At 37.2% G+C, this 21,426-nt stretch overlaps 1 protein-coding gene and 1 long non-coding RNA gene across 2 annotated transcripts; one reads left to right on the top strand and one right to left on the bottom strand.

Annotated features, from left to right (window-relative positions):
• The first annotated feature begins 1,014 nt into the window (after positions 1-1,014).
• Positions 1,015-20,787, top strand: rmp24 (ribonuclease MRP subunit p24). Its single transcript, XM_032581790.1, has 5 exons — positions 1,015-1,331; positions 5,887-5,909; positions 7,223-7,452; positions 19,381-19,574; positions 19,692-20,787. Exons 1-5 carry the CDS (start codon positions 1,258-1,260, stop codon positions 19,852-19,854), a joined length of 684 nt encoding a protein of 227 aa, XP_032437681.1. The 5' UTR covers positions 1,015-1,257; the 3' UTR covers positions 19,855-20,787.
• LOC116731901 (uncharacterized) lies at positions 2,230-8,528 on the bottom strand. The gene is made up of 2 exons (XR_004341659.1): positions 8,416-8,528; positions 2,230-2,464 (listed from the first exon to the last, which is right to left on the bottom strand). It is a non-coding gene; the product is annotated as an uncharacterized LOC116731901 (long non-coding RNA).
• Positions 20,788-21,426: the final 639 nt, after the last annotated feature.

Raw genomic sequence — 21,426 nt, 5'->3', positions numbered from 1 at the left:
TCCATCCTGTCTTATCGTGATATCAGCTGAGCAGTGTTTAAATGGCTTTGGCTAACTTGAGTATAATGTTGATCTTGTTCTGACCACAGTGTGACCATCTTCTGATGGCTACATCTCAAACAATGAGTAATGGCATCCATGGCAACCAGATCTCAAATCAGATCTCACTGAGGGCCTGTATGGTGGAATGGAAGATTTACACCATAATTATTCAGCTGACAAATGTACAACAAGTTCATGGTGCTATAGACTAAAATGTCAGGGGAATGTTTTCAAAAATATTGTAGAATTAAAGCCATGAATAATGGCAGTTCTGAAGGAAAAGCAGTACTAAGGTCTACCTAACAAAGTAGTTGGTGTGTGTATGTTATGATGAGAAACTCCAATTCCTTCCTTTTGTGAGACTTATGTAAGGTTATTGTGCAGAAACTCTACCAAATATTGTATTTAATCATATATGTATAAAACATGTTTTCATCTTGTGTTTAGCAGGTGACCCTTTTCTAGTCACACTGACTACTCAATCTGCTTTAAACTAGAACCACTTTCCACCAGTTCCACTTGGTAAGCATGTCTTGCTTGTCAGTTGAACTTACAGTTTTCTCAAGCTGACAGATCTGTCCACTGATCCACCGTTGCCATATACACACCTGGAGAAGAAGTGGGATAATCTCAGTGGAAATTCAAAAATACAGATTTTTCAACTTGAATGTTAAAAAGTTACTTTCAGTAACTCGATGCACTACATAATTAACTATACACAATCCTTTATTTCTGTTAATTATGGTGGTTTTTCAATTAAAGTTAATGAAAACATGACATCTAAGATTAGAGTTTCACATCCGACCAATAAAAAACACTTTTTAAATGCAAAAAAGTGATCTAAATGAACAGATTTAATGCCTGCATTAGGGTTACCTTCTAAATGTACTGTTACTTTGACCACCATAGTGAGACAGAGGAGAGAGAGAAAGAGACAATTTTACTCCGTTTCCCATGATGCAACGACGCTGACATCAGAGCCATGCGACGCGAAGTTCGTGTGGGATTGCCCGGTGGTCCTTTTCACACTTTATATAGGACAACAGTGCCAACAGTGTTTACTTTCGCTCCTTAAAGGTCTCGGTTTTTATTACATGACTATTTCAGAGTTCAGGGGTTTTTTTTCTGGTTAAAGTTATTTCCGTTTAGTTTCGCCTCTTCAACAGTAACACGAGGAGACCTTCTTTTTGGAAAAGGCAGCCACGACCTGATGAAATGTCTGCACGGTTTCTGCTGGAGGCGTCTCTAATGTATGAGGAGAAATGCCCGGAGCTGTCACGGTATCTCATGTAAGAATTGCTTCTTGTCAACGTTACTCGCAGCTTTACATTAGAGCCACACCGCTGTGTGCCGTGTCCTTGTAATGACACAATGGGTCCGCTAGGTGGAAGACCTTCATCAGTAACTGAGGGCAATTTAATTTTATTGGTTTAAAACTGGTAACTTTGTTGTCACCGGTATTTTAAAGCACACTAATATTCCACCGAACCAGAGTTGACTGATTCTAAATTAACATTGAATAATGCAGCCATAATAAACAAGCACTAATCAGGTGTTTCCTGGCTGATTTCCGGTTTTCTTGGAGGGCTTATCTGAGAGTTTCCTATTAGACCATTCTGCTTCTTTATAGTATTCTCTATAGTATTTTTTAATTCAGAAGAAAATAGGCCAAGTGTAAGACTGTTTCTACTGTTGTGTCAAAGAATATATCCCTCAACCTTATGCATTAAAGTTTATGCTGTCAGTTGATGTGTTTATAGTCCATGGGAACTATTAGTTTCGACTGATTTATTGATCAGCAAAAAAAAAAATTCTGTACTTTAATATCCGATCAACTATATTAAATAGAGCTAATAAAATATAGCAATTCAGATCAAATTATATTCTACCTTGTAAATGATAACTGACTCTTAATTGTGATATTGGGATTTGTTATAACCAATAATCTTTTTTAAAATAAAGTTTTATTTATTTATTATACTGTAAAATAACTTTCACTGGTTTAGATGCAGGTTAACACCAGGTTACTTTTAGTCCATAAACTTAATCTATTTTTTTGTTTTGTTTGATTTCATAATTTTTTAATAAACATGGAGAACATCACACATTCTTCAATTTTCTTTTTGATGATTGGCCAATTCTTGGTTCAGGGTATTGCCATCTTCCAATTTACCACAGTAGTCACAGTTTGCTGCTTCATTAGTGTTGCTTTTTATTCTGCTTTGTATTCTTGGTCTTGACTGGACCGTTCAAACACACGAGTGTTGTTCTTTTGTAGCTTTGACTGTATGTTTAGGGTCATTGTTTTGCTGTAGGGCGAATTTCTGCTCCAGTTTCAACTTTCCTGCTGCCTCTAACAGGATTGTCTCGTCTTTAGCCCCATCCATCTTTCCTCGAGCTAGGACTAGCTTCTCTGTCGCTGCTGAAAAAAAGCATTGCAATGGCGTGATGCTGTTTTCACAGTGTTTCACTGGGCAGACGTATGTGGTTAGTTTTCACACTACACATGTAGCATTTTGCATGAAGGCCAACATTTTTATTTCATCTGACCAAACTATTCAGGCCTTTATAGAAATGCTGCATTCATATTGAAATTAAAAGAGACAGTGGTAGACTTGTACTGATCAAGTGGCTTCTGAAGGCAGTTTGTTGAAGTGGATTAATAACTTTAATCCTCTCAATCCACATTATGTTACTCGTTGACTATATCAAAGCTTTGCTATCATGCTCCGAACCTGTGTGGGAAATTTTTTTTCAAGAGCTTTAAAGCGACATGGATCCAAAGTGTCTAAATATGTGCAAACATGCAAAAGCCATGTCCATATCCTACAGATGGTTTTGACTTTCACCATAGCCAAGAAATCTGTGGTCAAAACTAGGAATGGAAACAGAAACATGAGTTTTACTGTTTAACCCAAATCAGGGATATTTTACAGATGTGTGTGTTGTCATTCTGTTACATTAATACTCTTGTCTAGTTCTCATATTTCCTGGCTATAATAACCTGTGATATTGCTGAACATTTTGACAGTTTTTAACAGCAACCGACTGTGCAGCAGGCATAATTTGGAGATGCATTTCCAGACGGCTATCAAAATCCATTTTTTATGCCAAAGTGCTTGGCAGGGAACACATAAACATCACCCAGAGCCAAAATTTTACACTTGACTTGATGAGCTAATTAAAGTGGCTTCAGCCAGGGCAAAAAATGAAAGACTGAATAATAGGTAGAAGATTACTCCGATAAGAATCCCCATTTTAAGCATCTCTCTAGACGTGAAGAAGTCTGTGAAGGTTATTGTTGGCATCCATTAAAATAACCCCAGTAATGCCTCTTTGTTTTTCTTTATGCTTCCACCATTTTCCCATTTGTATAGAGGGTCTCTCAACCATTATTTCACTAGAGTGGTAGTTTGTGGATGTGTAATGCTCATAAATTCTGCCAACTAAATGTGGTGCTAATACCTACTGCTGCTGTCTTCACCTTTTTTCAGTCTACGGATGACAGCAAGTGTCAGTATGCTTTGATTACATGTCTTTGTTTGTATATTTTTTAGAAAAGATACTTTTAGAGTTTGATAATAATGTTTGTGAGATTATGTTAAAAGTTTATCATAACTCGAGAGGCATGACCTGATGTACAGTGCCTATAAAAAGTATTCGCCCGCATAGATTTGCTTACGCTTTTATTGCTTTTACAAAGCTGTCTTGATTGACAGCAAAAAATTATGTTAACAACATTAACATTTACCATTAATACCAAAATCAAAACTGATTTCTACAAAATAATGACAGTTAAATACAAATATGTAATGTAACGTAAGTGACTCCCTATATTTTGCTTCAATTATTTTTTTGGATCCATCCCCTGACATGTACTTTGTAATAAGCTTTTCTCTGATTTGCTTGAAGTGTTCTTCAGTGTTCGTGGTGTAATGGTAGCCATGAATATTAACTAGCTAGATATAGGTGTCTCTATAGTACAACCACTTGACAAACACCACTGTGCTCAGGTGATCTACAGTATATTCCAGTTATTGTGAGACTACTAGAAACATTGTCTGGACCTCTGTTAAATTAGGTCATTTATATTCACTCAAGGGAGTAAATATAAATGCTGTCACGTATCTTATGTTTCATATTTTTGTCATTATTTTTATATCAAACAGTTAACTTTGAAATTAAAGTTTGTCAGTGTTTTTTTTTTTTACCTTTACTTAAGCAGCTTTTGATTTTGCAAGAAAAACAAACACAAAAGAGTTATTACAGTAATACTTTTATTGAAGGTTGAATGAAAACCAGGTTATAATTTGTGAAAGTTTTGCTTAGTCTCTGAAAATAATTCTTAAAGTATTATCTAATTTTCTCTCTTGAGCTGAATGTGTAGTCACACCCTTTAATCACCACTTTGACTCTCTAAGTAGGAGACAGCAGATAATATATAATAAATCACCACAGATACTGTCTACCATCACAACGTTTGTTTAGATTAACATTGAGTGTCTATAAGATTTAATATCAACATCAGTTACAGTTTTATTTTAAGTATGTGTCCTTTTTTTTTTATGAACAACACATAAACAACACAGTCCTTTACAGATCGCATCTCCCTGGTGACCGCAGTTCATGTTTACAGCACATATCTCCAGTCTCTATCACCACAGTGAAGTATGCACTTAAAAGGAGATGCATGACAAGTATGATAATGAGTTCCGTGCAGTGGGGTGTGTCGTTGTGGTCTGCAGATTCTGGGAGCCAGCTCATCTGAGAAAAAGGAAGAAGACTGAATTCCCAGAAGACCCCGGGTCTTTGCTTTGATTGCGTGCCGGAAAATTTCAGAATGAGGTTTTATGCAATCAGACGGTGTAGTAGTCGCTCTCCTTTAAGGTTAAATTAAGGCAGTTATTTGAGTTGTGGTTTTGCATCTGGATCTTAAGGGAATCAAATATTATATTGCCTAATTAGCAGAAAATGTTAGAATAAATAGCTTTCTGAAGAATTTAAGCATTTTTCTCAAACTGTTCAAGGTCCTCTGCAGAGGACTACAGCTTGTCTTTAATTACGCGTCTTCTGAAAAGGCTTCGATATAATCCGAAAATGTTTTCCAGTCCTTAATTCGTAGCATTAATGATTGGACTTAGTGTTTAAATCACAAATCTTTGTCCACCACAGAAAGCATCAGATTCGTTAAACCCCATCTAGCTCTAATACAAACAGTGTTTCAGAGAGAATTAACATACATCGAAGTTTGTTTTTGTAAATGTGACAAAATGTGAAAAAGTCCAATCAACTGGCCCACAGTGGGATGCAGTATCTTCCCGCTGTGGGCCAGCTCCAGATTAAAAACAACCTGATATCTCCTCCATCTCTCTTCCATAAGCCTGACCCGGCCTCACGTGCAGCTGGATACCAAATGACCCCAGTCATTGATTCAGGCCCAGATCTAATTTTAGCAGGGCTTATCGGTGGCTTAGTTCAAATGTTTCTGCAAATATCTCATTGAGAATGCTCTAAAACTAGACAAGGCCCTCTGGGAAGGTGAACTTGCCCTATATTGCTCGGGAGAGACCCCACTGGGTTTCCGGTTGGAGTTTTTCCACCACACATAACAGCAGAAGAGAAGTCGGTGTCAAACATTGATTTTTCCATCCTCTAATAGGTTGTTTCCGGAAATTCATTCATAGACAAGAAATAACAAAAGAAAAAGTTATATTTGTGGCCAACTTTTTTGTTATGCACCAATATCCTAGTAAAATGCACAAGAAAGCATACATATTTTTTACTAATTTAAATTGTTTACAATTTTATTAAAGTCTAATCTGATCTCATGTTCCTCTTTCACAGGCATCTGACATACCAGGCTGAAAGTAAGTTGAATCCTTTTTATCTCTGATTTCTCCTTTCATTTGAAGTTCTCCTTTAAATTATTTCATGTTTTCATCAGTTATGGCCTAAAGTGTAAAAGCCAGAACTACAAAATGAAGTAGCGAGCAGGACCTTGTCACCAGCTTGTCAAGGTTGATGAAACTCACTAAATCCTCGGCCAAACATACCCCGCCATGCAGCTGTCTGCAGCAGACTGCGGGTTGGGATCAAGCGCACGCTCGCACATGCATGTTCGGACCCGTGCCAACATAAACCACATCAGGGCGCAGACAGCGATGCTACTTAACAAAGACAGCTAAGGTTTCACTCTGTAAATAGAATGGGTGCTGGTGCTTTAGGAAGAAACAACTGGCTTGTCTGGAGAACATACAGTATTGTTGCAAGAGCAACTAATTGGACTGTGAAAATCTGAGGACTTAAAGACTATTTTCTGCAGATTTTTGGAACAAATGTACATACACCGTAACTGTTTTCAGTGCAGAAGGTGCAGTGTTGAAGACACAAAGAAATCAGAACGTTTTCCACACTCACTGGTACACTCCACACAAAGTCCTTCCTTGTGACTAGTTTGAGCTGATGATGAATGATTCATCCCAAAGATTGTGTCTATGCTGCTCTTAAAGTACTTCATAATGGTAAATTGTTTATTTGGACGTATATAGATGACTAAATGTCAGATAATGCTTTTTAAAGTCATTAATTGTCTTCTGCTAGTGTTGAAATTGATAAGTTCTTGCGTCTGTTCCTGTTGTTTGAATATTTAAAGAGTCTAATTCAAATTACTGAACTTGGCTTAAATTTGGTTCCAAAGTTATCAGTTTAACTTTTTGCTTTGGTGACCATATTGTTCTTATCGAGGTTTGTTTTGTTTTGCCTTCATGCATCTTCCATAGGGATTCTGCAGCTGGACTCATCAGCATGAGAATGAGTTTGCGTTTTGCAGAGAGAGAAAAAAATTTCTTAAGTTAAACCTGTGATCAACTCATGACACTCAATATAGTCGTTAAATTTCTAGAGAAGTGACTATATTGTATCACAACAGGGATACGTTGATTCTAAAAATTCATATTTGTTTCTCCAAGTATGGCATAAGGGCTTGTTGGTTAATTAACATAATTACAATTCTGATTGATTTTTAATAGATGAGGCTGAGCCTAATGTGATTGGAGATACATAAATGTAATTAACTTTCTCAATTGCTGTTTTGTCTTTTCTCTTTTTTATCAAGGAAATATTAGCTGCTGTAATTTTTAAAGTTACGGTACATTTGACTGATTTGTTCTTGTCATTTCAGGACAACAGAAGATAAACAAAGATCTGGTCTACTACTTGTTGCAGAACATGTCATTGTGTTCGTACTGCTATCAGTGGCTGAAGCCCGATAATCACCGGGTGCGGCTGCGGCCGAAGCGGCGTCCGTCGGCGCGGGTGAAGCAAGTCCTGCTTAGGAAAGCCAGAGGAAAATGGTTGAGCCTGTCGCAAAAAAAGCTCCTGATCCGCTTCCAAAAGTCGTCTTCAATGGTGGTGAGTTCAGAACTTCCCTTGGATCCAAAATCATAATTTTAAGGCAAAGGTTCTATGAAAATCTATGTAAACTCATCCCATAAAAATAAAGCTAAAAACATATTTGAAAGAATAATTATTGGCTGCTGAAGTCACAGTTGACAAAAGCTAAGTACAAAAAACTGAATATAATGGTTACAGTTCTAAATAAAAAGCCTCAAGATGAACTTGTTCACATCGATCAACTTAGAAAGTTGTTCATCATTAGAGTATTGACTTTTTCTGAGTAATTGGAATATTCAGTACATTGTAGTGCAGTATCTGCTATTGCTATCCTTGTCTGCCACTGCTTAAAAACATCTTATTGTTTCAAAATTACTCCAAAGCTGCTTCTATTTACAATTTTGTTATTAACTACAATATTTTGCTGTTTATCTGCCTCCAGTTATAACATTTCTTCTCAAAGCCTCAGTTAAATCCCTTTTTTAGTTGGAGTGGCGTTTTATGTTGCCACAGTCAGATCAGCTCTGTTTGATTTTGTCATTTAAAAAGCAGCCCAGCTATGTTCAAATGTTCCAGAAAATTTAACACGCTTGAAAAATACCATCAACTGGATGTGTGCTGGTGCAGTATTTTGTTATTCCAGTACATGAAACCCTATATTAATTAAAAGTTAAAGGTGTTTTTTTGTTGTTGTTTTTTTTTTTTTTTAAATGAACTCAAATAACCTGGCGTGATGATCAGTTAGATGGTATGTTGTTAATGTATGTTTGCAGGTCGGGGTAGAAAGATAATTCTCCAGTCATACTCTTGACTTCGAATAGCATGAACCCAAATTTGCTCATATGCATTTTAATCTACAATTTATTTTTATTGTTTTACAAATCATAAAATAATCCCTGTTGTAATACAAAATAATTATTTAATAATGTTTTGTTTATGCCTCTCCCCTTACCATGGCCTTTAGTTAAATATTTGGCATACCTGGAAGAGAATCGATGTCCTCCGGTGCTGGTCACACTGCTTCTTTTTCCCCTGTCCTCCTAATGGATGGCCCCTACTAGTGACAAAATGAAAAGCATATTTTGGCTTTCACACTCCCACTCTCCTGGTTATCTCATTTAGAAGAGGGCACTGGTGATGGAGTGTGCAACCACGGGACCTTCTTTCCCTTCTATCCGTCAGTTGAAATTGGAGAGAAACACTGAAGAGCCCATCTGACATTCACCTCATGCTGCTTTAGTGAGAGCACCCCCTCAATAAATTCTGGCTGGGTTCATTTGCTTTGCAGAATCTTTGCCTCACAAGAAAGTCTGAAGCCTTTCCTTATTGTTTATGCAAATTATTTTCAGGGCAAATGGGTAGATAGAGATGGGAAGTAGCGAAAGGATGAGCACAGCAAAGGTCTAAACGTCAGACAGCAGTAGCAATAATTTTAATACCCATTGCTTGCTGTATGCTCTTCTTCTGCCTTTGTGGATTCCTGTGAGTGCTCCGTCAATATTACCATAATAAATTGTCTCACACTGAAGTTGTCAACACCTTGACACTGATCAGAGAGGAGACAGCTACTTAATAGGCTGTCAGAATCATGAGCAAGCAGGAACTCCATCTGTGACAGCACTGAAAATAACAATCACATAACTTGGCATGTTTATACAGCGGTAGCAAGCATAGCTCTATAGATAGAAAGACTTCTGAGTTTTTGAAGTCGTGTCTTCCATCAGTATTGATATTCCATGAACTGTTGAACTCCAATGTGTCTATTTGGATTTTTTTTATGTGCTAGACAATTGATGCAAAATGATAGAGATTTCATCATTTTTTGTTTATTTATTTATTTTGAATATGCAAATAATACCTAGCTTCCCACTTGTTGCATAATACCATACATCTCACAACAGCAAATAAGAATTGAAGGAAGCACAATATAACCAAGGAAAAGTAAGCTGTGAGTAGAAACAAAGCTTATTGTCCCTTTACAAGTAAAATTGTGCCGTAATCTGTTTATTTAAGCCATTTTTACTCTTGGATGTATAATATTGTGAAGAAAAATAACACCAAGAATGTTTATTAGTCTATAATCTATAAATAGTTGATTTATAGCAAAGAGGTATTTTTAAAAAATTGCTTCATGATTTAGTGGAGTTTGATTGTGTGAGTTTTCAGGTGTTCGAAATTCATTGCAAGTAATCCCAGGAAAACACAAGCATGTATAACTTCTTTTTTTTTAAGAACTACCAAGTCTCATTTTGCAAGGTTGTATTTATCTCATCACTTAATGTTGTGTTTGCAATGAAAAAATACCTTTTAAATCAATTTGTCAGCTAGGAAATATGTGTCTAAACTTTAATTGCACATTTCTTTAACTCTGTTTGAAAGTGCCACTGTTATCACGGAGTATTTATAGTGCATCTGAACTCGTGAATAAAACATTCTCCAAAATTATGCATCTGTCACTTAAATTGGATTTAGAGATGGGAGCAAAGCTGTTAGTACAACAGAACATGTAATAAGTAGCATTATTTCTGGTTCAGCTTCAGCCTGTTAAACTACTCTGTCATCAATCTTCCTCTGTTTGGGCCTCACTCAGCCGTGACTGCGCAAATCTGCTCTTACTCACATGTCAGCTGTCATTACAATGAACAGTGTTTATGCAGAATGGTCACATGACTTCCTTGTAAACTTATCTGCTCCATGAATGTCACTCACAGATATTTCTATTCTCTGTTGTTTTTTTTGTTTTTTTTTCAAATGGTCGCTGCCCTGTCGTCTTCTGGCGAGTCAACTGGAATTGGCCTCCACCTGTCCTCAGTTGAGAGACAATAAATAGCAAGGTAGTTGTTGGATCGGTAAAGGTGAGAGGAGGAATGTGGAGTGATGCTCTTTCTTTAGCTCCTAGATTCCATGCAGATGAGCGGAGCATGGCAACAGCAAAGCGGCAGCAGGAAAATATTTTCTAGTGTTCTTTAAACATAGAAGATGGCAGTCAGGTTTCAAAATAGAAGCGGCAGAGGTGCTTCAAGGACTGAGAATTTTCCTTTCTTCTATTTTTACCTCACCTCCACTTAAACAGCATGCTTCCAAAAATATTCAGCTTAGATAATTAATTAAACGACCCTGTTTCATATACAGTATGTGTGTGATAAAGATTCATCCCGGTGTGAGCTCTTGCTCACTCAAGAGCTGCTCGCTTTGGTTCCGTTTTAAGTTTCCCTGTAAGTTAAAAGTCAGAACTTTGCTTTGTTTTTCCACCTGTTATATTGTTAGTCATTCTCAGGAAGAGAACGGCTAATGTTTAAATTAAATATGTACATACATCCAGTGCGTTTTTTAAAGGCAGGTTATAGAAATGCAGAGATGCTTATTTGCTTTATTTTCACAGCAGAGTAGCTGAAGACTCAGACTGTAAGGTGTTTGTCAATCTGAGAGCCGGTCTCTGTAGCTCTGACCTGGAGGTAAACGTATAAAGTGTTTGAAATCTATTCTTTCATTATTGATGAAAAACAACCCTGGTTCAAAGGGCCCAAACCATAATACTCAGCATTTTACATTTGTTTAGCTTTTTATGTTTTTCTTATGTATTTATGAAACACACTAAATGTGATAAATGCTTAATTGGCTAAATGTAAGTTCCTTTTGTATCTTTAAAAAAAAACATCTGCATTGGTGATTCTTAGTTCTTTTCATTTGAGCACTTTGTGGATGTTATTGTTTTTTTAATCCAGTTTTTAGCGGGACAGACATAGATGGTTGGTCATTTTGCAAAGGCATAAGTCAAAAATACTCTAAAAGCCCTTTTCTAGGTTGTTGCTATGTGAATTTTTAATTGACCTGTATCTTCACAGTTTAGCTTTGAGTGAAAATACAGACACAAGAATACCTGACACCATCTATCTGCTTTTATTTAGACATAGACAGACTTTATTGTTACTCAACTGCTCACCTACAATGGGCATACTTGTCATAATTTTGTTTAAAACCAAAAATCAGCAATAATCCCGTAGCTGAGCCTTGTAAAGCTCCAACTGTGAGCTGCTGACAACCCAGTACAAAATATAAATACTTGTAGTTTCTTCCAAAGTCTTAACATCTTGTTCAGAAGTTTAATTGACTCTAATAGCCTGGATAAAGCAAGTAGACTTTAGTCTATTTATGTTAAATATTACTTCTACATTAACATTAAAAGATTTTTCATTCCCTTAGCTTCCCTTAGCATTCCCTTTATCTTCCTTTCGGCTTGTTTAAACTCCTTTGCTAGTGCTTTACCACTGTGTCAACACAGAGCTTTATGACTGTGCTCACATTTGTCTGATCTTCGCGCTGTCAAATACAAAAAGTCGCTTTATCAGATATGAATCACAGCGCTCGGTTACTGTAACCGAGTCATGATTGTGTATGTGAGTGTGTAGCCCCTGACACGAGTTTATTTTAAACCAGGTATGAGTATTAGCAGATCTTGGTACCCATTGTTCTTGTTCTCTAGAAGTGTCAACATTTGTGCGGTCCTGTTTTAGACAGAAGGATGTTGTGAGTTACTTAAATTAGCTCGTGAACTATTTATTAATGCTTTACATTATTTGGTTTTGTTTTTAAATTTTTTTGAATGCCATTTTTTCCCATTTGGTTCCAAGAAGGTTGCTTGCAGCTTTGTCTCTAATGTTTGATGTTGGTTTAAGAAAAACACGTGCCCATTGTAAACACACTCATTCACTGAGATGCTTAGAATATTTATACTCTAGGCCGTAAATCGCCCCTCACCCTCCAATTTCACACCGTATTGCCTCCCTGACGTGTGTGTGTGTGTATGCATGTGTGTGCTGCCCTTGGGGTGGATGCCAGCACACAACAGGCTTTCCGCCACCCTGCGGAGCTGTGTCCTGCAGATATTATAAATCAGAAATGTTTATGCATGCTAGACAGGTTATCTCGCAGCGGATATGGAAATAAGTTGGATTGCAGCCCCCACAAGAGGGAGACGGACCGTAAATGGAGCGAAGAAGAACGGCATATTCTCCTCTTCCATATTTCCCTCTGTCCTCCTTGAGAATAGATTTACACTTCTCGGGAGGATCGTTTATTACAGTAGAGACATATTCAGTTCAGTCGTTTGCCCCGCTAAATATACTCACAGTGTTTTGGGTAGTTAATGACTGAAGAGAACTTGGATTCACTAACAGTTGGTTTAGTTATCCAGTTATAATCACTTTTTAAATTTTTTTTTACCTCACGAGCCCCTTGTTCTCTCCTGACATGCCGTTTGTCTTCAAGCAAACATGTTCTGAAAAACAGGACAAGTATTACACGGAAACTAAACAAATTTCCCCTTAATAGAAGAAAAATGGCAGTATTAAATTCTTGTACAGCTTTAAATAGACCTTTCATTTGAGCATAAAAGAATGCATAAGGTTATAGACATTTTATCATTTCTATTTCATATTTATATTTTTTTAAATTAGGATACACACTGTCCAGCTAAATAAGAGCTAAAAGCATCCTTACTACATCGTTGTGGCATGCCATCTATGTCGCTCTCTGCCTCACGTTATTTAATCTTTATGCTATTAATAATTCTGTAAACGTGTGATCCTTTTGTTGCTTTAATTGTAATGAATCATGTAGGTCCTTGTTTATGAGCCCCCAGTGAGCAGCTTTTGGATGCCTTGACTCACCAGGATTTGCGGTTCTTCTCAGCTGTAACTGAATCCAGCAGCACGTCCTCACATTAATGACATTCATAGCATATCTGACATGAAGCCACCCAGGAACCATTCATCACCCCTAATGATAATCAGTGATTTCCAAATTCACATCTGTCTCCAAGCTGTTTTGTCCATATACCTGCATGTTAAACAACTTTGATGCAAAAAAAAACATTGGAATTTTTTTTGAGTGTGTCCACAAGACAAAGATATTGTTCTGGTCAATACTTTAATTTGATTTATTTTAGCTGTTCTTTTTGCTGTTTCTGTGATTGTACAGCTCAGTACTTGAATGATTTTTTTTTTTTTTAAATAGGAGCTGAGCGCATAGGTTTAAATTCATAGTGATTTTTTTTTTTTTTACACTTAAAAAAATATGTGGAAGCTTAACTATGCACATACATAAATTCACCTAAGTATTTCAGCAGGTACTGAAGGTTCTGGTTATACCATAGCATACCATACCACTTTATTTCTAAAGCACTTAAAGTACGACATAGCAGCTGACCGAAGTGCTGTATAAAAATAAAAACAAAGGACAACAGTAAAACAACAAGACAAGTATAAAACAAAAGGAATAAAAACAAACACACACGAGTGCAACATCAAGACACAGATGCTAGCTCATTCTGGGCTAAAAACCAAAGAGAAAAAATGTTTTTAAACTAGCTTTAAAAACAGAAAGAGACGGGGCTGCCTGACCTTCAGCGGCATCTCATTCCACAATTTAGGAACCAAGAGCTGCAAAGGGTCTGTCTCCTCTAGTTATGATTAGCTACCGTAGTTTATCATGTCATAAAATTATATATTTGATAGTCTTTGGTAAGGAACTCTGTAATAACATGTTCAGTATGATATAACTTTTTCACACAAACCAGGGAGGAAAAGGCATGAGCCACAGATTATAAAAGTTCAAGCATCACGATTAACATCACTGTCCAATCTGGCTGACTGGACATTATCACAACGCCACAGACTACCAATAATTCAGCAGAAGCTTCTCTGTCCTTTCTGTGGTGTAGTTTGACTTGTGTCAGATGAGTAGTGCAGGAAAGATTTTTACCTCTATTATGACCAGGAACTGACTGGAAGAGATAAATGCACATGACATTTTTTTTTCTTTTCTAAAATGGCACCATGTCACAGATTACACTTGGTTTTCTCTGCATTTATTGAGCTGTTGGCCTCCAAACGGTGAAACTGTGTCTAATGGCATCCGATCACAGTGACCGGCCGTTGTTATAGAAAAGCTTAGCAATGCTGAGACACGTATCGATCACCCCCAGCTGCCCTTCTTCCTTAAGGTTCATTGTGTCAAATCGATGTTCTCTGTGATGACTTTCACAGCACAGCAGATATTTGTCTACATCACCATCAACACATTTCACTTACAAACATTTGTGAGGGTGATTATCTGTGCTCAAGATCTCTACATGCCTTCAATTCAGTCAGTCGCCGTGTCGGTTGGCTCATTTTCATCCTTTTGGGTATATCACAATGCTAAGGTCAGACTAATCAACCCAAGCCAACCTCTGGCACCAAGAGAGAAATACGGGAAGGGAAGGTATTTATGCAGCCGAGGCTAAATATAGAAGGAGTCCATCTGCAGAATTGATTTATATGGGTCTGTTTGGGCTTGTGTGTCTTTATAGGTTTAGCGTCTAAGCTTATTAAACCCTAAAGCTATTTCTTTTAGACGTATGCATAAGCCCCTGCTTAACGAGACTGAGGCTCACATTGCAGATGATGCTCCTGGTAAATTTGCTTTTAATTTAGAGAAACTACAAGTCAGAAGTTTATACGCACCGACTTGAAATTTGTTTTATTTAAACCATTCGGGATGAGATTGTACGTGCTGACTCAAATATATAAACACCCCCACTAATGTTTGGTCGATTCTCTCTTCGGTCCAAGCAGGCAGCTGCACATTTCAGTCGAGCTTGAAGGTGTCGCTTTTGGAGCAAAGGCTGTTCTTCTTAATTGTCACCCTTTTCAGTTCTTGTTGATGTGAAAATGGGTCCACTGTGGACAGTGAGACTGGCGTTTCTGCAGCTTCCAGCTTATTGTTTTAAGTTGCCGGATTCATGATCAGTCCGACCCCAAAAGGATTAACATGTTCTTGCACAGTTTTATATAAAACAGTTTGTTCAGAGTTGCAATATGACATTGCCATTTCTCCCCAGCCTGTGCATGCGTGAGAACCAATGTTCTTTAGTATCCCAGCATTATGCGACTTGACAGATGAATTAGTCCTGCCTTCATAGCAGCACCTGCCAACAGCATTAAACTTAATAGCTGCATCTGCAGTCGTGCATGAAATCCAAAGCTAAACAGCTATGATATATTTGTTTTGGGGTAAAGGTTAAGCATTTCTGTCATCTGTGTTGGCCATTGACAGAAAACACACACATGCACACACCCACACACACAAGCATGCAAGGCTGATAAGAAACTTTCTATATTTGTTTTGAAGGATAAAGGCTGAAAATACTTCTCTAAAAATACACAACATGGAGAGAATAATAGACTGATGAAAAAATCCTATGTACTTTTTTATCCGTCTGACCATATGGTCAACCTCCATTTATTTAACTTTCACCAATAGAAAATACTCTTAATATCCCTCCAGATGTACATAAATAGGTTCTTATCCCCTGTTCTGTGCTGAAGCATTTCACCTGTGCCATATGCTTGATTGACCACGGTGCTTATTTGTCTGCAGCCAGACTCGGAAGATGAAGAAATTAAATCTCTTCGTGGCAGCAGCTCACGTGTGCCCCTCCAAGTTGCATTTGCAACATGTCAAAGGATTAGTGTAAATTAAACAGGCGCACGTGGCACTGTGGCTTGGATTTCCTGTTATATTCATTTCATAAATCTAGTTCCCAAGCAAAAGAGCTATTGTTTCAAAGTTGTGTTCCAATACTGTAGTGCTGCAGGTCTTCTGGGTCTGCAGTGCAAAACGGAGCATAAACAGCATGATGTCACAGCAGCTGTAAACATCTGTAGCCAGCTGTCTGTCTGCGTTTCATCCAGAACTCTGAGCAACACACACCCTTCAGTACAAGCCACTCCATCAATCCCAGCAAACATCATGACTGGTCATCGAGTTCAAACCAGTGAAATCAAAGCGTTTACATGAGTCTCTATGACTGTAATTCGTTCCAGTATGTGTTGATGAAGGCTGCAGTACCTAGAGCAAACCATAGGTTTCAGTTTTCTGTTTGGGCTTAATTTGATGAAACTGTAATGATTTACCGGAAGGCAGAGGTTGTTGTTGCCGGTACACCGGTAGAATGTGATAGGAATCTTTCCTGCCTTACTGCTCATTTCTTCAGATCTCTCACCTCTCTGTGTATATTGTTTATCATTAGATATAACACAGTCTTTAAATGTCATAGAATATCACATGCTGAACAATCTGACTTGAAATTACTTGTTACCAAGTAAGCATTAGCCTGTTTCTGGTAGGAAGGTATACCAATTCTTTAAGAAATTATACTTTAAAAAAACTGCAAATATTGCATGTCATGCTTTTGCTACATTTTAAATTATCTTGATAACATACCAACCAAATGACTGGAGGTTTCTCTATGTGTAGCATAGACTTGCCTTACTATATCACTTACCTTGCTCTAGCTGTAAGTGGCACTGCCAGTCATTTGACTGAAAGACGCCTCATAAACGTTTTCCTTCATTTCAAGGCAGATGAATTTAGCTGGTACAAATACAGGCGATAATGTTGTTCAAACTATAAAAGCATTATGAGAGTAATGCTGCTTTAAAACTACAACAGGCAGGTTTGGGGTGCCATGGCTTGGAGACTTGGAGAAATTTAGCTAACTAAATATCTGTTTGTCTCCAAGTATTACTTTATAGACAACATTATGAGTAAAAAGCATATTTAATAAAATAATTACCAAGTGTATTGATGTTTAGTCCAAATTTGTGATTATTAAAATCACACACTAAACTTAGTGCTATCAAATAGTATTTGTCTGTTTACAGTCTTATGTTTTACTTTTTTTTTTTCTTGCTTAATGATTAAGTTCATCGTTAATATCTCACAAGAACAATCCGACTTAATATAAACATTTGTCTTCTGATTTTTTTTTTTTCCTAAGGGAAAAACCAATATGACCCCGCATCATGTCAATTACCCACTTACATAAAGTCTGTCTGATGAAGATCTCAAAGGGCAACACATCAATCTAAGCAACAAATAAACATTGTTTAGGCTGGCCTCCAAAAATTACTTCTAGACCGGATTGGTGATTCATCCAGGAAGCCTCAGTTAAAGTCAGTGTTTATGATACAACAGTAAGAACAAGCAAATATGACATTAATGGAAGAGTTTCTTGGTAAAAACCACATCTGACCAAAAGAAACCCAAAGACTCACAGCACCGAAAAATATTCTGATGATCTAAATGAAGACTTGGGTTGTGCAGGAGGTCAGTAATCCAAAGAACATGACTAACTCCTCCTCTGAATGGTTTATTTTAAAAAAAAATTATTAGGTTTTGAAGTGGATTAGTCAAAGTCCTGGATTAAATAAATTTCAGACTCTATAGCATGAGCCATTCATGCTAGAAAACCCACATATGACTGAATTAAAACAAGAATGCAATGACTTGTTTTTAAAAGGCTCGTTGCCAGTTATTGCTAATACTGGCTGGAAATAGTTAGAATTAGGGTGCAATTACCTTTAGTGATGAAATTATCATTTGAAAATAAGTGCATTTTGCATTTAGTCAGTTTATGTTTCTGACAAATGTTGGAAAATATCATGCAATACCTTTCCAAAATAATGACTAAATCTAAAGCTTGGTTCTGCATATACTGTTAACTGAAATAATTACTTAGTTTATCACGTTGTTAATTAAATCATCAATAAATTAGCTCTTTGGTGCATGTTGCAGTTATATGAACCCTGCATTAGGTGCACATGTTCCTGATTAATCTAGACTGTGTTTCTGCAGAGCATTGGCTAGTCTGCTTCCTTTGAGCCACGCCCCTGTGTAACAGTGGGAGGGCCAGTATGAGGGCCTTTATAAAGCTGGACATGCAGACTGGTGTAGTAAACATTTTCTGCTCAGTCAGTTTGAACTCCGGCGCCCTCAACTCCTCAACACATACCGCCTGTCAGACTCTTGAAATGGCTACGTTCGTTTCGGTGAGTTTTCCACCTCCTCAGCATTTGTCAGCACCTCGACTCTGATTCGATTACCGATGCACCTCTAACCGGTTTTAAAACTTGGCCAACTCTACATGACTTGAGACAGACTAGATTTGCATTTAGTCATGTTAGGAATTAGTTGAATAATTAAAATCTATAGATCATTTTATACATTCAAAAACATCGCTTCAAAGAGAAAACTAATGGGTTGTTTTTGCTGTTAAAAAAGTAGTTTTCAGGTTTTTTGCTTTTTCCTCTTGGAAGCTTTGGCTCTTTTAATATGGTTTCAATTACTGTGTTTTTATCTGGTTCAGTTGCTTTAAATTAATGTTTTGAAAAGAAAAGCAAACTGTTGGAAAACTGCACATTTTACAAAAGGTTGTTGATCACCTCTGGACTCGCTCTCTTGATAACTCAGTGTGGTTAAAATTACCTATTTTGTAAGACTCCAATTTTCACTTATTTGATTATTGACGATCTAACTCTGTAAACAACAACACAATTGTATTTCTTCAAGCTTGACTCTAACCTAATGAGCTGCTAATGTTTACTGGAGGCAGGGATCTTGGACTTCCGTCTTGAATCATGAGGTTCTAATAATGCGAATATTGCACCTTCTGACGTTTAGTGGTGTCTACTTGTTTTCCTTCGACAGAGCCAAATGTTTTGTTTCCATCTGTATTATATGTCAGATTTATTTTTTATTTCTCTGCTTTGAGATAGATCGTGTGTAAGTGTATCGGAACTGTATACTTATGAAGAAATTCGGTCTAGAGAATTTAACTTTTAGAGCCGGCATCTGCTATTCAAATAGGCCAAACTGCACAGCAACAGCCCCATCATACCAATACCACTCCTGAAAAATACAATTATGTTTGACAAGGGTATAAAACATAAACTTGACTACTAAGTCTTAAATATTCTTCCAGGGATGTTTTGTGAACTAAAGAAAAACTTTGCTGGACCTTTTGATGAGCCTGCATCCACCTTGACCTGAAAACTTCATTTCGCATGAGTACTCAGGTCATGAAGTATTAATGAATATGTCCTGTTTCTCTCATTATTCCAGATGGCCACCTGCCACGCCTGCAGTAAGACATCCATACACAAAGGGGTGAACAGAGATTTCATATCCAGCTACGCTAAGACCCACAGCACACCAGGGAGCGCTGGCAAATACAAGACTCCCCAGTCCAGCAGCAGATCCAACACGACCACGCCCAAGACCCCTGGCAAAGATAAGACACCGTCTAATACACCGAGGTGCATTACCCAATCATACTGATGTTAATAATGAAATCACAACTTAAGTTTTTTTTTTTCAGCATAATAAGAATCTAAATTTATCTGAATTTTGTATCTTCTGTCTCATTCCTTTAGATCCTCCATTACTTCCACTACTTCAGGGTCAAGTTCTTCTTCCTCCAAGTCTTCCTTTAGAACCAAAACCTGGATCGTTCAGCGTCTCAGCAAAATCCTCACACGAGAGGACAGCCAGGGCAAAAAGAAGGGAGGCTTGAAGGATTTCCTCTCCTCACTCTGAGGTTCTCGCTCACTTTTTGTCGCTACTCTCGTTCTTAAAAAACAAGGAGGAAGATCAATGTTCCAACTTGTTTACAGCACAGGCTTACGAGGAACTTAAATGACATAAGTTTCCGAGCCGGTGTGGGAAGGATCAGTGTTGCTGGGCTGATTGGGAGGGCGCTTCTGAACGTCCTAATATTCATAACAAGAAGCATTGAGCTTTCAATAAGTTCCCGCACCTTCTGCTGCGCCAGGTGAAGGGGAATGCTTCCTGAAAACTCCTAAACTGGAGTTGGTTCTCTTACAATGTCTCTGCTATTTTTGAGGCATCTCCATCAAGCTTGTTTACACACCAATATTCTTTAGTTTTTCTGCATCCACACATTTATGACATAACCATAGAACAAGCAGATTTCATACAATGTGATGTAAAAGGTTTTGTAATAAATGTTTTTGGCTAACTCTTAGCCATTGATCCATTGTTAGGTATTTATAAAGGCATAGGGAGGCTAGTCATGTCTGTGTGTATATTTTGCCAAAGCAATTTTGTATATGTATACACATTTTTTTGAAGCTGTAAGTCAAAACTGACAATATTCACAACTTTAACAGAGAAAAAAGAAATCACACGTTTACATATCTCACACACACACACCGCCTATAATCTGTACAGAAAAACTTTATTATTTTATTGTCTGAACATTGAATATCATCAAAACTCCTTGAGAGATTGTTTGATAACTCCTTTGGCTACATACAGTTACTTTTTTAAACAAATTCTTAAGCGCATTAGTATTAAATGAGTCTAGTGGGTTTTTTGTACTGACTTATTTCTTGCTATACTGTGGAAATGTTGTTCAGTGAATTGTATTCTGAAATACCTCACATTTATATTCAAACTGCTTCTGAAATTAAACTTTTTTCAATATTAAAAAAAACTGCTTTCACCATTCATGCTCTTTATGTGTTGTTTTATGTTTCTTATGCACCTAGCACGTCTGATTAAAGAGAAGGTCTTGATTAGAGGTATTATAAGATAGGATAATCAACAAATTTTATCCCCTAGAAGTTTAATGCATTTTGCGAAATGATGCATAATAATGATCAGGTTTCTTGGGTCCTTCTTACAAGTGGTCTGTTAACAGGCAACTTTATGTGCAGTAAACAGCTACAAAACAAATTAAGATTTTTTAGTTCCTTTCTGAAGTTTCTGTTCTTCTGAAAAATTTGTCACATATTCCCTCGCATGTGTTAATAGTTTGCCGAAACACATTTTGCTGTGAGTCTTTAGGTTCTGCGTGACCAGGGCCTCTTCTACGTTTGCTAAGTGAACCACATGCAAACAGAAACTTTACCAGCTTCCTTTCATAAATTGATTTCCTCTTTGGTTTCTTCCTTAAAAGCCACTACTAAATCATGTTTTTTATGATGAATGAAACAGAAGTGCACGAGATGTTCAAATCTTATGGGTTGTTTTTTTTTCCATTTATTTAGGCTTTAGATTTCAGTTTTAGACTTTCAGATTTCTATTTATAAACCATATTATTGTTCTTCTACCTTCCAAATATGTGATTTGCAGCATGCGTTGGTG

This window comes from Xiphophorus hellerii, chromosome 13, assembly GCF_003331165.1.
Source record: "Xiphophorus hellerii strain 12219 chromosome 13, Xiphophorus_hellerii-4.1, whole genome shotgun sequence".
Taxonomy (NCBI): domain Eukaryota; kingdom Metazoa; phylum Chordata; class Actinopteri; order Cyprinodontiformes; family Poeciliidae; genus Xiphophorus; species Xiphophorus hellerii.
This window is presented reverse-complemented; position numbering and strand designations above follow the sequence as displayed.